Here is a 17,736-nt window from a genome sequence, read left to right as displayed (position 1 = left end):
ATTAAATGCAGAGTTATTTCAAGCAGATTAATTTATATAGTTATGAAATATTATATAACATATAATACATATAGAAATTATATAAAAATAATTGATAAAAAAAATAATTTTAAATATATTTTTTATTATATTCTAAGTAAAACTTTTTAGTCAATCGATGATGAATGATAATATCGTTGAGGGCTATAGATGATTGTTATATCGATGGTCAAAGAGAATGATGTTATGATTGATCTTATCGATGTCGATCCGAATATCGACAAATAAGACGAATGACGATTGCAATAGTGACGACGGTTTAATAATGATTATGATAGATCTCGAGAATATTCTTGGAGATAGATGGGATAAAATTTTGGAGGTGAAGTTTGAGGGACTTCTATAATTTCTTACGGAGAGAAAGAAAGTGATGATGAGAAATGAGAAAAAAAATTGACAATAATAATTGAACTGACGTTACTCTGACGTCGCTTTGCATTTGCGTCAATATCAATCGATGCTACTCATTTTATCCGTGATGCAAACAACCTCAATATCGACGGCCAACCAAAGTGCTTGGATGAGTGAACCTCGATGGAGGGGAAATAAAAATCTCGATCGATGATGCAGGACAACAACCTCTTCTTTCGTGGAACAGGGTGTTAAATTGTGGCTTGGAATGCTGCTACCTCCAGAGCAAAGCAAAGACAGACCGGTCTGGCTCTAAAAGGATGAACTGTGTTCGTGTCGATGAGTGCATACAAATAAAGCTTAGACTAATTCAATTGGGAACAGACCAGCACGCCATCACGCGTGCTTTCTTCTTGAATAGACCACAGAAGATATCCTAGAAATAAAGACAGGAAGACTTGACTTGAGATGGACCCAACAGGTGTGAAGAGATAAAATTTAGACTGGTTCAACAAGAACACACCAAAATACATCCAAATCTAATGTAAACCGAAGTTGATATTACAGCAGCAACAGTTCATCAAACACCGGACGCAGACTCTCCAACAGCAATTATATAGCGACAAAACACACTCCTTACGATTAAGATTTCCAAGTCATACACAGCCCATTGGATCCATATTCGTGGGAATCAAGCCTCTCTCACCCTTCTTCCATCCACTTCGAACACGTCACGTCACCTGTCCTGGTTCCTTACACCAGAGCCGGAAGCACCAGGAGCAACACCCCCCCCCTCTCTCTCTCTCTCTCTCTCTCTCTCTCTCTCTCTCTCTAAGCAGGATATCGGATATGAACAAGTCTGTGTGTCCGATAGTCGAACACCGAGCTGTCTTTGTCCTGCCATGGTTGAGTTCCAATCCTCCGCCGCCAGTCGCAATCATCCCTTCGCCACTTGTGCTAATGTCCGACTCAGAAGAGACTTTATACATATGAATACAGAGGAAAAGGAAGCACAAGGTTTCGACTTTGATGCGGAATGGCGATGAACGAATGTAGGCGGTAGATAATACAATGGAATATAAATCATATATTTATAAGGAAGAATCAAACAAAGGAAAGGTTGAAACTTTCTTCGTGTGAGAAGACCGACTTGGCCGATCCTACATCCTAATATATAATCGCATATCACCACTCGCGTCCTCGCCGCCGTTCGCTCCCTATCTCCTCCTGCGCCCTTCCACGTGCCACCAGCGTTGCAGTTGTTGATTCTTCCGTTGTCGACGAGAAGCCAGCCCCGGTTCGGTCTCTTGGCCGTCTGTCTCCGTCGGGGGCGCGTGGGTGCGAGCTCGACTTGGATTTGTTCTTGCTTGGGGGCAATGGGGAAGAGGATCCACGGAGGGGACGTCTCCTCCTTCCTCCTGGCTTTCCTGTGGCTGCAGTTGGGTCTCACCACTGCCAAGACTTCATCGGCTTGGCGGACGCTGAGCGGTACCCTCTCTTTCTCATTCCTACTCTTTCTTTCTTCTTGGTTCTTGGGAAAGAAAGGTAGGAGCTTGCCATCTGGGTTATTGGGTGGGCTTGATTTCAGGTGGCGGCGTTCGGGGAAAGTTCTGTTTCGTTTTTACCCACATCAATATTGTTCCTAGAAAAAAAAATAAAAAAAGGCTTTATTTTTTGTTTCGCTCTCTTTCTTGAAACATTTCATCATTTTTTTAATCTGGAAATTAGTATTTTTGGAAAATAAATGCCATGTTTAAGGTGGATCCCCTCCAAATTCTTGTCCTGTAAATAGCTACTGGGTGGCTTGGAGCTGCATCTTTTGTTCTTTGTTAGTTCTGTTTTCACTTGGTATTTGCTCCAGACATTTCATCTTCATGTAAAGCCGGTGATTCGTGTTTATAAGATTTTGTATCAAGTTCGATAACAGGAAGCTTCTTCTAGGAATTTAACGGGATAAAAAATTTTGGAGCTTATCAGAAATCTAAAGTTTTGCAGAGTCTGATGCTGTTTTCAAACTTGAAAGATAGTTTTTAACCTAAAATTATTCTGAGTTCTTTTTATTTCCTAGATGCTCAACCAAGAGTTTAGGTGGTTGTTTGCTTAACTGGGGATATATAAACATATCTATGACATCTGGAGGTGGAGTGTGACATTTCAATTGATCACCCCGAATGCCGATTGGGGTACTTAGTACTTTATATTTTGTCTCTAGCTGCTAATATTTCCTTTACCTTTGCCAATTAGGAGGTATGGACGAAGATCCAAAGAGAATTTCAGTCAAGTACTAGTACTGATCGGTGAATCTTGCAAAGCTTAGAATTATACTTAAGAAACACTATTGAGCGAGTAGCAATTATCTTTGCACATGCACTATGGTCTACAACCTCCAGAATATTCATGATTCGATGAGTCTAATATGAGAATCCAATCGGTTTCTGCCAATATTTAATGTGTACTTTGCACAAATTTGTGAGGATTGTATATGGTTATCATAATTGTTTAGCCATATCAAAGAGTGATTGAGAATTTGAGATCATGCATGGATACTAAGAAATTAAGTTTGAAGGATTAACATGTTGAGGATGTTACCTTCAATTTGGACTGTTGATGGCTGAAAAAGAAGAGGGTCCAATACATAGTGAAATATGATCTATGCTTGCAGAAAATTGATGATCAAAATATAGTATATTGGTGAAAATGGCCTTGTCCAGGAAAAAGTTTCAAGGAGGTATAGGCATAAACATGGGATCTTTCATAAATTGCTTTGCGTCATTCTCTTTGGAAATGACTCATCATAGTTATTTGTTTCTGTGTGACAAAGTGATTTCAAACGAATTGCATGTGGTATCAGGTTTAGTCTTGTATTTCTCTGTTTTATCAGCATTCCTGCTTACACAACTCTTAATGGAATTTTGTTCTCTGCAATTCATTTACCTTGTTTATATTCTCCAAGTATAACCTATAGTTTTGTTTTTATTGGAAGGCATTGAATTACAGTTTTATCTATGATGTTCGATGCCTTATAATTTTCTGCACCATCCTGAATGCTACAAATGTTATTATATTACAGGTAACTCTCCTGCAATAATAGCTAAGGGAGGCTTCTCAGGATTGTTTCCCGATTCCAGTTACTATGCCTACAAATCTGTCTCACTTTTCAGTGCAAATGATACCACTTTATGGTGTGATGTGCGACTGACAAAAGATAGCGTTGGAATTTGTCTTCCAGACATAAAGTTAGACAATTGCACCACCATCCAATATTACTTTGATAAGGGGAAGAAGACTTACATGGTTAATGGTGCGAATACATCAGGCTGGTTCTCTGTGGACTATAGCATAAGTGATTTAGCACCGGTTACTTGTAAGTATAAAAGATGATGATTTTAGAGTTGTGTTTTTCTATATTAGTCAAAGATAATTTTGCTGTACAGTCAAAAGTTTGCAAACTTGCTTAGCCATTGGTCACATTTTTCATTTTTTCCTGTTTGGCCCTGTTGTCCTCCAATGGTTAAATCATTAATATTTTAAATAGGTTTGAGGATCCCAACAATACCAAATGCTGCAGGAGCTCATTAAATATTGTCAAGCAGATTAAATTTAATGTCAATGAAGATAAACAATCTGAATTTGGTAGCAGATACTATATTAGAGGGAGACTATAGTTCGAGAGTAGATAGTGAAAACTATAGAAGAAAGCCTCTGCACTTCTTCTTTCAGTCATAAGATACACATTCTTCTGCAAGACTTCCAGGCAAACTTTATTTTTTTTTGGGAATTTCTTACAGTGCCATGACGAAGCAAAATTGGAGATCCTTTACCAATCACAATTTACCAGAAAAACAACATAAGCAAGGATAAAAATCCACATGTAATTTGATACAGAAGATTTTTGGCAATTTCTGATCTAGTCACCCTGCAATATGACAAAATCCACTGCCTACCAACAATTAGTTTGATCAACCATCAACTAGTCATGTACAATTTGTTCAGGGTGCCCTGATTCATCTCATATCATCGTCTGATCAACAAGGAGAGAGATCTTTTGTCCCTAGTGATGGTCTGCCCCAATTGTGGCTTGGCGTCAGTTGATTGTTCTTCATCTTTCTTGTGCTGTAGAACTTCTTCATCAGTCTGCTGTTGATTTATATCCTTTTATGGATTCTTCAACAACCAACTCTTCTTTAGGATCTTGTTCTGCATAGGAAGTAGAGAAGCACAGCACAGCACAGCAGGATGCTGGAGAATGTCTAACTCTCTACGGATGTTGATTACCATAAAATTTAAATTACCCAACTTGTCATTAAGAATTTTCCAGTGGGTTTCCAATATAGAAAGTAGGTTAATTTCTCTACTGATTATTAAGACAGGACTGATTGAGAGATTAGGCAGTGATGCTAAGGCGGTAATATGTTGAGAAATACCTAGCATGTCATGCCATATCTGTCATTATCTGTCTGATATGGGCTTCTGGAATTGCTCAGACCTCTACAAGGAAAGAACTTCACATAAGATTACTAGATTTAGATTTTGCCGCAATAAAATAAGTAGAAGCAAACTCGTAGCAATCTATTGTAATCTAGCAACAGTGTTTGGCGTAGAATCTGAATAAGTGTGACCAATAGATCTATGTTTATTGTGAAAAAGACAAAGAACCTGAGATTCACTGCAAGTACTATGAGAATAGAGGAGAGATCAGAGAGTAACAAAAGATAGTGAGAATAGCAAAGAGAGGGGCATATCCTCGGGAATGTGGAGAAAAGCCTGATCTACCTTCTCTCTTGTTTTTAAACACAAACTATTCACTAGTAGTCCTTTTTGTAGAAATTAATCCCACTAGAACAGGAACATAAACTCAACCTGAATTTAATCTATATCTACATTACACCATGCTGCATCAATCTCGGTGGTTCCTAGTTGCTAAATTCATCTTTTACATGCCTTATGATATATCTTGTCATCTTTTAGTATTTTTGTTCCGGATTCTTGTGTATTTCAACCACCATCCAGGATGACTTTGCAGCCCATGTTCTTTAGATGCTCTGTTGCCGAGGCATCAAGTACACAATAATTTACTGTTGTAGAAATTTTAGAGAGCAATGTGATAGTATTAGATAGTTGGATCCTGTATTCAAAATAGGAGTATTAATTATTTTAAGGATTTCAGTGGTGTTCAGCTGTTGATGAACCCATTGTCTAACCATTGCCACCAAATGGTTCATTTCCTCAGGTGGGGAACCATTTTAACATGCTCATGGGAGAGTCCGGGAGGTGATCCTGTGAACCTTGCTTTCTCCTCCTTTATCATGTACCTTACTGACATGATAATGAGTAATGCCAAATATTCGGATGTCCTTAATACCTTTACATTTCAAAATATATTCGTGGACAAATTTTAATTTTGGTATCCAAAATCATTAGCCCTCTTATTAGACAATTTTAATTTTAATTTACCTTTGCATAGAAAAGAAATAGTATTACATTATTTGAATTAAACTGTAATAGTTTATTTCCTAATAGAAAGTGTTCTTTCAAATAAAGATTAGACAATAACAAAATATACATTTTGTTTTATATTTATGATCAATCATATACTAATCATTTGTTACATCTTGAGCAGTGACACAAGCAATTTATTCTCGAACATACAGATTCGACTCTGCTGGATTACCCATACTTTCTGTAGATGATGTGGTGACACAAGTTCAGCCTTCTTCCCTTTGGTTAAATATACAGGTAGGCGTACTTTATTGTTGGTGGAATTTGTTTGTCTGTCAATATTTAGAAGTTCGCAAATAGTTATATCCACCTAACTTCTTTGGTTTTGGATATTCCTTTATGCAGCATGATGCTTTCTATACCCAGCATAATTTGAACATGAGAAAGTACGTACTTTCTCTAACAAAGCGCGTCACTGTGAACTATCTGTCCTCGCCAGAGTTAGCTTTCCTTAGGAAGATAGCACCAAGTTTTAACAACACCAAGACAAAGCTCATTTTCCGCTTTCTTGACAAAGGCATTAAAGAACCCTCTACGAATCGAACATATCGTTTACTGTTGAATAATCTCAAGTTGATTAGGACCTTTGCTTCTGGAATTCTTGTACCAAAGAGTTACATTTGGCCAGTTACACCTGACAATTATTTGTTACCCTACACATCTATTGTCACCGATGCTCATAAAGCTCGGTTGGAGATCTATGCAGCAGATTTTGCAAACGATAACCTTTTCAGCTACAACTATAGCTATGATCCACTAACTGAGTGTCTGTCTTTTATCGACAATGGTTTATTCTCAGTTGATGGGGTGGTGACAGACTTCCCTATAACTCCCTCAGAGGCAATAGGTAACCTTTTTTCTTTCTTTCAACCTGAAGAAATCATCAAATAAGTACTGCTTTACAGAAAATCATCTTCTGTCTCCCCTCTGAAGTTAAAAGTATTGTCATGCCTTTTACTGTAAGCTGTCATGTATGTCCTGTGATCATAGTTTGATCTAGGTGTTCTTATTGGCACTGACTGACTTCTGATTAGTTAAACAGATATCACAAAAATTGCTTGTTAATATAGAAGAATTAATGGTACAAATTATCTGTTGCTTCAGCTTCACTTTAGGTATAAAAGTAAAGACCGTCTTCAAGTTAGTCGGACCACCGAACATTCCTAATCCTTTTACATATACTGTGGCTTGTCCTGTGGATAAGGATTAATTTCTGTTATAAGATTTGGCTGTCCAGGAACATAGTCTATATGGAATTTAATTCTAGATGCAGTAAATGTGTAGATAACCATAATGTTAACAACAACAACAACAAGTAGTTGTAATGTCTGACACTTGGGGTAAACATAATGTCATAATAAATGGAAATATCACTATTGGATTCAAGTGGGATTAATTGGTATACTACCTCTTCGAACAATGTTCAGTTCAAAACAAAAACAAGATACACACAATCTATTTCAAGATATTCCTCCGCTTCCTGTCAAATGAGAAAATTACTCCTTCCATCAAGAAATAACAATTTGTTACTGTTGGGATCAATGATGTTGACACAAATACCATTGATTCCATTGTTCATGCCTATGATCATGATTTCAGGGTTACTTTCCTGCATCTATCATTGAGAGGTACATGTGAAAAATGTCGATGGCAAAGTCCCCTCAGGCTGAGCCATTTGGAAGTTAGATGCTACTTTCCTGTTTGCAGTTACACTGGTTGTCTGTGGAAAGGGACGTAGTCAAAGAGAAACTATTGAACAGGAAGAAGTTTCAAATGTTCACAGTTGATTGAATCGAAGGTAATTGTCAGGGGCAAAGCCTCTCCCCATGATGTGACTCGGATTTTACCTGGCTGGAGAATTAGAACATAAAAAGTTTATGGTTCAAGTGCATATACTGTGTACCATTAATCACCAATGTCAGAATCAGGAAATTGAACTTTAGCTTGTCGTGAATTTGTCTGACTTGAACTAACAGCACTGGAGATCAAAGGCTTCTATTTTGACGCTTAGAAATGGAAGTCAACTGAGAACTAATTACAGCACTGTCTATTATCTATTCCACTGATAAAGTATTTTCTATATTGCTTGTTTTGTGAACTCCATAAGCAAATGAAACCAATCGAATATAATTAGGCTTCTCCTTGGATGTATGTTTGCAGAAATTTGTGCCCATAAATCCTGATATTGTATGAAATAACTTTTCCGGATGCGAACAAGTGCATACACCTACTATAATCTGATATCTGCTTCTCGATCAGAGACTTATCTTCTACTGTATGGTCATTTCGACACTGTAACAACTCATAACATGAGTATGTATTTATTAACATAGTTATTACCTCTTGCAGGTTGTTTTTCTCGGTTAAATAAAAGCAGGGTTGATGGTATGCTGACTTACTTCTAGAACATATTTGCCTTAGGTACAACTGCCACTTATGGTGGATCTTCTCAATCTTTTATTTTCCTTCTGTACTTCAGGAAAACCATTAATCATCTCAAACAATGGAGCCAGTGGAGACTATCCAGATTGCACTGATCTGGCTTACAATAAAGCAGTTGAAGATGGTGCAGATGTAATCGATTGTCCTGTTCAAGTAACACAAGATAGAATTCTCATATGCATGAGTTCAGTAGATCTCATAGAGGATACTACAGTCACAAAGTCACCCTATAATTCCCGGTTTTCCGATATACCTAAACTTAAGAGAACTACTGGCATATTTACATTCAATCTCACATGGAATGAAATTCAAAAGTTGAAACGTGAGTTGATATCTCTTCCTCCTCTTACATTTTAACAGTGACTTAAAAAACCAAAGAGTTGCAATACAATTTGATAGCTTGATTTTTAGGAATCACATTTGTTTGTACCTCAGCAATTGCTATTTCTTCCCTAGGCAGATATGCACATCACATTTAGTTCTGATAGTCTTTAATTTCCTTCACTTTTTCAGTCATCAAGGTACTTGCAAGTGTTGTTATATGGAGGAATGCCTCTTAAAGCATGGCATGTGCCAGTCTCAGCATAATTGACCTGTATGATGTAAATTAAAGAACAGCCCTCTCAGTTTTCTCAAAATTGATTTTAGTATAGTTAGTTTGAAGGCATACAGCATCAGGAAATACAACATGACAGCAACATTCATGATTAAAGGCATACATGTATCTTCTTAAGATAAAGGCATACACCTATCTTCTTAAGATTTTGCATATACAAGTATATAGGTAATGCTAGTTATTATTCATGATCGTTTCTTTCATATTCAAAATTTCATCTTAAAGAAGGAAACTAGAATGCAAATATTCTGAATTTACATGCATAAAATAATTCTAGATTTTCTTTCTTTAATATGAGTAATTTTATCAAAGTGAACTTATTATGATCCCCATGCTTCGACTTGGTTTTTATTTTCTCCTCTTCCAGTTCCTGCAATTTTATTTGCGCCGATTTGTCAATTCAGACAGAAACATTTATGAGTGCATATATAGTAAAGCTTGTAGTTATTTTTTCAGCATTGTGAACACACCCATATGATCCAAAACATAGGGAGTGATGCTAAAGTTGAATTATGTTGGTTTACAGTTACATTAGCTTCTTCTGAATTAGAAAATGTAATGAACCTTTGTCTGGCTACTCATTGTTTTAACGTATTTCTCCTTGGCCTTTACAAAGAGACATAGATGTTAATTTTCATTCATTAGTTTGTCCTAGATCTTTTAATGGTCTTGCAAATGCAAATAAATTTAACATTGATTTACTCATTCTTGTACCATATAAATAGTTAGCGTAATGACAACTGTCTGATACAGATATCTACATTGAGAAGTGGTAATGCCTTAATTATTTCTGAAGTTATTATCATGTACTATCATCTAGGGCAAGCTGGATACTAGTTTATGAGTACTTACAAATGCTTTGAGTCTTATAATGTTCTCCTTTCTTCATTTTGTTCTTTTATCTCTGGTTGTGTCGTGAATTGTATTGCTACCTTTATCTTTAATTTGAAGCTTTTGTATCATGCTTTGACTCTCAACTTTGTTCCTTCCTTCTTCGTAGCAACGAAATATGAATGATCAACTTGCATTTTGCATTTTGCAGCAATAATCTCACAGCCATTCTATCATCTGTATCCTTTGGAGCGGAATCCACGAAACAAAAATAGTGGGAATTTCACAAAATTATCTGATTTTTTGGCATTGGCAAACAAGTCTGTGTCTGGAGTTTTGATCAGCATAGAGGTGAGTATGAATTAATGTCACAGATATGTACCATCAAAGTTTCAGCTAATAAATGAATATATAAAATATCATTACAAACTACATGGCATTATAGACCAAATGAGGTATAGATCAAGCTTCAAAGTTTCCATTTTTTTCACCTAGTTATCTTCACCAGTACTTAGGATGGAATCAGCGTGTCCTATCTCAATCAAGGATTGGCTAGAGACTTACCAGGCATTTGTTGTTTTGTTTGGTTACAGAATGCAGTGTTTATGGCTGAGCAATTAAGAATTGATGTAGTAGATGCTGTCATTTCTACTCTAAATGATGTGGGCTATAACAAAACTCCTTCAAAAGTAATGATTCAGTCAACTGACAGCTCTGTGCTGGTGAAGTTCAAGCAGCTAACCGAGTATAAGCTTGTCTACAAAATCGATGAGGTCGTTGGTGATGCTATTGCTTCCTCGGTAAAGGATATCGAAGCATTTGCTGATGCTGTGGCACTACTAAAGGAATCCATTTATGCTGTCAACAAACTGTTCACAACCAAAACAACAGATCTGGTCCCCAAGTTGCACGCTGCGGGCCTTGACGTGTATGTTTATGTGCTTCGGAATGAGTTTGTGTCTCAACCATGGGACTTCCTCTCAGATGGCACCGTCGAGATCAATGCGTATGTTGTCGGAGCCGGAGTGGATGGGATCATCACAGACTTCCCAGGGACAGCTAGTCGTTACAAAAGTACGGATCCAGCACCAACCTTCAGCATGTTCACCACCATATGTCATAAAAGCTTTAGATCTTTGATGATTTCTATTTCTGCTTTGCCTATCATGCCTTTGGTTTGGTTTTAGAAGGAACTGAAACTGTATGGTGCTCTACATTGTGCAGGAAATTCGTGTAGCAAGTTGGGAAGTAAGAAACCCAACTATATGCTTCCTATCGATGCCGGCCAACTGTTACCGTTGATGGCTCCTGACGCGCTGCCACCAGCCCAGGCTCCGATGCCGGTACTGAACGCCTCTGATGTGGTAGAGCCGCCTTTCCCACAGGTTACACCCAAGGGTTCAGTGGGAGCTGAGGCCCCTCCTCCAAAGGCACCTTCACCTTCGAGTGGGCAACAACAGATCGCATCGTTGTTACTTGCTCTTCCAATGGTAATGCTCTCTGTTATACACCTGCTTGTGTGAGTCATGGGGGAGCCCAGCTACTGATGTGATTATTCTGCTTCCTTTGTTCTTCTTTTCGACTTAATCCTACTTCTGGGATTCATCCTTGTGTTCATTCTACTCATATCTACTCTTATCATGTAAACACTTCACATGTAGCATTGTGCAGGTGAATTGGAACAACCTTTTCCTCATTTCACACAAAACATCTGTTTGCATGGATATGCAGCACCCATAATTGATGGATTTGACTAGAATCTAATTAACATTTTTGCAGCAGAAAGTTTTTCTATCCATTTCCGGAGAAAGAAACAAATCCACACAGGAAGTAGATTATAGGAAAAGTTAGAATTTATTACTTGGTGGCAAACACGATCCTGTATGCGGATTGCAACCTCGTGCGATTGAGCTTTGTCATCGTTCTAAGCCATCTGAAGAAATGAAATTGAATCCTCTTTGCGCATCAATGCTCAGCGGCCCTTTGTTCCTCAGCTAGAACAACTCTCTTTATACCCTTCCTCTACAAAAATATAAACAAAGCATATCATTTGAATGAACAGAACAATGGACATGATAGCAACCCAACAGCAGGGATTAATCTCACCTTTTGACAATTAATGTTGCTCAAACGGAAAAGGTCTGTTGAGTACTGTGCAAGTCACTCTTCATTTGTGCACAGAGCCTTGCTAGCTACTTGACAATAATTAAAGTTTCGGAGAACAGGCCTCCACAAAAAAAAAAAAAATACAGGGAGAATCTTCCTATCTGGAACATTATTTGAAGTCCCCAAATTTCATGCAAAACGTATGCATGTCTCCTGAGAAAAAAAAAACGATACCTGTTATCATTGCCTATGATATTTGATTGTGTATCTTTAGGCACCACCAGAGCCAAACTTCTTTCCGAAGATGAGCAGCTGGAGCTTGTCATAACCAGCAAGCACACCAGTACCAGCGATTGCACGGAGAATATTAGCACCAGCACCCTTGAACAATGACCTAGGACCCTCGTTCTTCAAAATCTTCAAAATATTAGCACCCGCACCCTTGAAACATGGAAAGAGCTCTAATGCTTGACAGCTTCTCCAGAGGTCATCATCATTCTTCTCCTAACAGTGGATGGGATAGGATGCAAGTCCAGCACCATTCTGCAGAATGAGATACTAATCAAAAAAAGGCCAAGTTGACAGATGCAGCAGATAATGTTAAATGCTTGTGTCCTTTAAAGAACAAGGACAGCAAATAGCCAAAAACCCAACTGAAGACCACTCACTATAATTTGATATTTACAAGGAAAAAAAAACCAATTGATCAACTGAGAACTTGCTACTCTCAAGATTTATCTAGAAAGCACAATAGAGTAAGTTTGCTGATAGAGCAAGAAAAACAAACCTGCAGCTTCCCTGTAAGGAGTACTGGCTTCAGAGAATCATACATTCCAAAATATACCATCTGAATTTAGGGTCTTGCGATAGTCATCTATAAGGCCATTAAATTGCCTTTCCCCTCCCTTCATTGCTGCTTTTGCACCATTTGCCAAATGTGTCAGGGTATAGTCCAGAGAATACACAAAGAGCAAGAAAGAAGCACCAGCAGCACCACCTGATGCAAGATTGCCTGCAAACCATTTCCAGTATCCATCTTTGTCTTTCTTGAAATTAAACATCCTCTTAAAGTAATCATTGAATGCAAAGTTCAGTGCCTGACAAGCATTAAGATTTGGTAAGCAAACACAGCATTTTTACAAAAGACACATATAACATCAAATTGTTACATCCAAAAGTTATAAACATTGCATCCAACAGTTATTAATAAATTAATATTATATTGCATAAAGTCCTTCCACAAACAATGTGCTCCTCTTTCTGATTGAAGGCTGAATAACATGACATATGTTCATCAGATATGACAATTAATAACCATTATGAGGGAAAAAAGAAACTAGGAAAACTAAGGCTTTATGCAACTTTGCAACTGTCTGAGGTATGCCATGTATTTCCTTGTGTCATTTGACACCATAAAAAAGCAGTGTTCATTGACATTCCGAGGGGCCACCATATATTTTCTTCTTCATAAAATAGAAGTGTCGCCAAGTATTTCTAATTCGATATGGCTCATCTCACATTAATAATGAACTGATTCATCTCAAACATTCAATTGTGCCAAGAGTCACATCTAGAATACAGAAGAGGAAAAAGGTATTCAGCAGAATAATTATTCGATAGTTACCTCAACTAACTGGTGCCAAAAGTTCACAATACATTATAATGCTGATGGAGATACTGAGAGATATGAAGATCATATAGAGTGTACAAAAAAAAGCCCAATCCATGCAGCAAGAGTTTCGACAGACATGGGTGTCCGTGGTGCTGTTATTGTCCATCATACTGACAATCTACAGTAAAAGTCTACAGTTCATTGAGTTGTCAGCATATCAGCTGAGAATTCTCAAGCCCTTTGGTTTCAAAAACCCGAAATCATGAGTATCAGAACTGGGCCATTTAATATTGAACCGCACTGGTCTGGTCCGATCATTTTTTACTTAGAACATAAAATCACAATTACATCCTAAAAAGGAAAGACACATTGTATTACAGAGATAAAGTCTTTTCTTTTCTTTGGGTTTCATACATGGAAGTTTCATTCTTGTTGCTGTTGCATGTTGCCTGAGACAATTGACAGAGAAGAAGGCCAAGAGAAGGAGTGAATGCTGGTTCACAATCCATAAATCAGAGGCCCAAGTCTTTGTTTCCGTTTCTGCCTCTCCATGTCGGTCCATGTCACTGACACATTGTGAAGACTGTAGTAGGGTGGAAGAAAAAGAGGGAAAGCTGGAGCCAGGTTAGATGATATATACCTACATCATTAGTTATACTACACTTGTCCACCAACCCCCTCCCATAGACAAGCCTGTTATTGTGGTTTCATTGGTTACTGTGCCATGCCAGCAGCATGATGCATACCAATCCACTGGCTAAAAGAAAAGGTGTCACCATCAGTTGAATCCTTACTTCAGATAATCAGAAAAATGACATTTCATCATAAATAAATCATCTAGTCAAGTGGTCACACAATGTATATCAATTTTCATAATACACTTTTGCTCAACTTAACCAAGTTTTCTCTCAAGTTTGATCAGTAAAACACAGAAAACAAGAGGCAGCTAGGCAGAGCAGAAGGAGATTCTGATCATACAGAGTAAACTCGAGTTAACTTCTATGACTAAAACATCCATGATGAATTAGGAATACAGAAAATACAGTCACAAGCCAAGCTCTACACTCAGATTTGAAATCACATGCATGTCATTTTGTCAATCCATGGTGGTGCTAAATTTACATTATACCAGGTTTTCTAGAGAACATTCTACCGAATTTAAAATACAAGAGAACATCTATGCAAGTAGAAAAACTCACCTGAGTGGGAAAGTAACGAATAACATTTGCATTGTTTCCTCTCCAATAGTGACAAAGTCCCTTCATCCTTAATTGCATGGGCAAAGCAGCCTGTAATTCCTTTGTAAGGTTCAGAGAGGCGACCAGTCTTAATCATCTCATCCTGGTTCTGTATCAGTAGCTTCACACGTTCAATGGGTGCAGCAGCAGTCTCTGAAACCGCAGCAGAAACACCACCCACAAGGAAATCGATAGCAAAGCATGCAAACCCTTTCTCCACACAGTTGTGACTGCAGGAACATCCTAAGTACCAGCAGAGAACCGCATCAGTTGTTTCTGAAACCCCCAACTGACATAATTTCCAGATGTGAGGCGGCTCTCATACCAGGAGGCTACAGAAATTGTAGTTTCTAGCCTGTAAATCTTGAGAGAACTGTGATCTGAGATGGAATTGGCTGGTGACCTTCTGAACGACAGTTGGGTAATTGACCTGATCGGCCATGGCTTGCTCACAAATAGTCCTAGACAACAAAACTATCTTAGTTTTCAGCAACTGATAATGGAGACATATTAAATATAGACTAATAGAGCAACCATTTTATTTATAAAATGAGAAGAATTCTTAGTGTTCCGTCACAGAATTACATAAGGCATGAAAAAGCATAAAAATTATATTTCCAAAACATGGTAGGGCAATATATTTCTCCCATTTAATACAGTCAAAAATAAAAAAAGGCTTCCCAAATATTCTGGTGTTGTGATTAGAAATACCTCGCAAGGGATTATGAACAACCGAAAAAGCAATGAGTTCTATGCGAGCATGATTTATCAAGAAACAAATTTGCAATCCTAACAACTTTATATTTATAAGATAAGCATGATTTATTGATGTCCATGGGCCTGAGAGTGTGAAGAAAAGGGTAAAGAAAACCTTATAGTAGTCCCACAAATCGACCAGATATCAAATATGAGTTGCCTATTACCGTCGAGAGATAGATTCAACGTGTAATGAAATCAAGATGCATCAGAAAGTTCGATTGAAATTTTTCGCAAAGATCAGGGACCGCAGAAGATTTTTTAGCTGTGAGATCCCAAGGCCAGGACTATCAAGCCTAACAACTTCAGCTTCTTTAAGGAGATCCGCACAGAAAGCATCAACTTTACGATCTCAACGTATTCACAAAAGCTGATGAGACACGATGGAGCTACAAACCAAGAAATGGCCTTTGAACCCAGATCTACATTGAAACCCACCCTTTTCAATTCCCTTTCTTCTTTTTAGAAATACCTATGAAGGGGGACCCAATTGGTCGTAACACAGATCTATATGTAAAACATGGAAGATTACCGTCCATCTTTGTTCGGATCCAAGACCTACACCTACCCCAAATGATAATAGATAGACTAAACAGAAGAAATTGAAGAAGAAACACATGATCTCGGCAATCGAAATCAGAGGAAGAGATGCTGGCATCGACAATCGATTGCTCGCACGAGAAAAAGAAAAAGAAAAGAAGACCCCGCTAAGGAATCGACGAAAAGAAAGAGGATGAAAAACCCACGGAATCGACGACGTAGTGTAAGATCTGAGGAGATTACCTTCGGAGGCGTCCCTGCGTCTGTACCTCCCTCCCGCGTTCTCTCCGCCTCTTCCACCTTCGCAAGGGAGGCGAGTCGGCGACTGAGTTTGTAAAGTTCCGATCGAGTGGGACCGTCTTTCCTACACTGTGAGAGGAGTGGGGGTGGGTCCCACACATCGGTGCCCTGCTTCCTCGCCAACCACAGCGCAGGTATAAGACTCCACAAGCGTACGACGGAAGTTGTTCGATGGCAACGATGCTGTCAAAACGCCAACCAATTGTCTCCAACCTTCTTCAAGTTCGTCGGCTATCATCATCGTTGCTATTGTTGCCATAGTCATGAACGGAAGCAGAGGCGTGAGAGAGATGGAGTCGATAGACAAAAGATGGTGGCTGAGGTTAAATTCGCAACTAAACGAAGAACAATAAAGTGCGTAGAAAGAGGCGGAGCCTTCAAGAACAAGTGATCACCAGTATGACGATTCCAAGACGCCTCGTCTGTAACCAGCCACAGTAAATGCTACCAGCGTTTAGGTCGTCGAGATCTGAGAATTCACTGGCGATAATTAGCATACACGAGAATCCGATGAATGAAGCAAAACTCGGCAGAATTGCATCATTCTCGCTGCACAACTTCGTGCAACGATCTCTAGCTTGTTGTTCATTTGCCTGTGTGAAATCTACAGTCTGAAATATAGTGGCCATAAACACGTCATTATGGCCTGCCGGCGAGCTGCTGAAATCACTCTCCCAAAAACGAAAAAGAGCTAAAGGCGTCATCTTTGTGATGTCCGCAGAACCCAACACCAGTCCTCATCTCCTAAAGTCCGCTACAAGCGGCTTTTGGAAAGACCGGGCGGCGGTGGCGGAAGTGGTTCTGGGAGAGGTAGGAAGCAGAGTATTGGTTGGTTCCTGAGCTTTCATGGGCTCAAGTTAAAGGCCTCTCTGTTCATCGGCCACATTTATTGGTCGTGCCAAGCCATGTTAGCCCACAAACAGAAATGGCTCGTAAGGTTCCTGATAAGCATGTTGAATTTGTGGCATTTTTCTCTTCTTTCTTTGATGAGTTGAATCGTCAGCACATTAATGGTATCTGAGCGTCGCAAAGGAAGATTTTGCTTCAGTTATGCTGACGGCGTGACAACGATGATTTTAAGAAAAATCAGACTCCCCTGTTTCTGAAGAGAGAAGGCATGTATGACTTCAGCCACTTCTTCGTGACTACCCCATACATTGATTCTTGTCGACTGTCTATATCCATGATTTCCTTTGTTTGCTTGTTGGTGAATGATTAAGGACATCAAGATCTTGCATGCGTTATGGGGTCATTATCTTGTAAGTTAAGCCACAATGATGGTTGCTGGTCGGTCCCCTGGCACGAGATTTGAGTTGGTTGAGACTTGAATTGCTACGAAGATGTTGCATAGAGTTAGAAGATCTGTCCGCTGCAGGATCAAAAATGCGTAGGAATCCGGTTTGTAG

General features: G+C 38.7%; 1 protein-coding gene and 1 pseudogene across 1 annotated transcript; one reads left to right on the top strand and one right to left on the bottom strand.

Annotated features, from left to right (window-relative positions):
- The first annotated feature begins 1,301 nt into the window (after positions 1-1,301).
- Positions 1,302-11,474, top strand: LOC135616521 (glycerophosphodiester phosphodiesterase GDPDL3-like). The gene is made up of 9 exons (XM_065115801.1): positions 1,302-1,878; positions 3,461-3,754; positions 6,011-6,126; positions 6,235-6,736; positions 8,239-8,274; positions 8,369-8,653; positions 9,990-10,129; positions 10,372-10,852; positions 11,003-11,474. Exons 1-9 carry the CDS (start codon positions 1,767-1,769, stop codon positions 11,299-11,301), a joined length of 2,265 nt encoding a protein of 754 aa, XP_064971873.1. The 5' UTR covers positions 1,302-1,766; the 3' UTR covers positions 11,302-11,474.
- LOC135616522 (ADP,ATP carrier protein 1, mitochondrial-like) lies at positions 10,158-17,164 on the bottom strand (annotated as a pseudogene).
- Between the last annotated feature and the right edge of the window lie 572 nt (positions 17,165-17,736).

Source organism: Musa acuminata, chromosome BXJ1-3 (genome assembly GCF_036884655.1).
Source record: "Musa acuminata AAA Group cultivar baxijiao chromosome BXJ1-3, Cavendish_Baxijiao_AAA, whole genome shotgun sequence".
Classification (NCBI taxonomy): domain Eukaryota; kingdom Viridiplantae; phylum Streptophyta; class Magnoliopsida; order Zingiberales; family Musaceae; genus Musa; species Musa acuminata.
The sequence above is the reverse complement of the archived record's forward strand: the minus strand, read 5'-3'. Positions and strand labels throughout refer to the sequence as shown.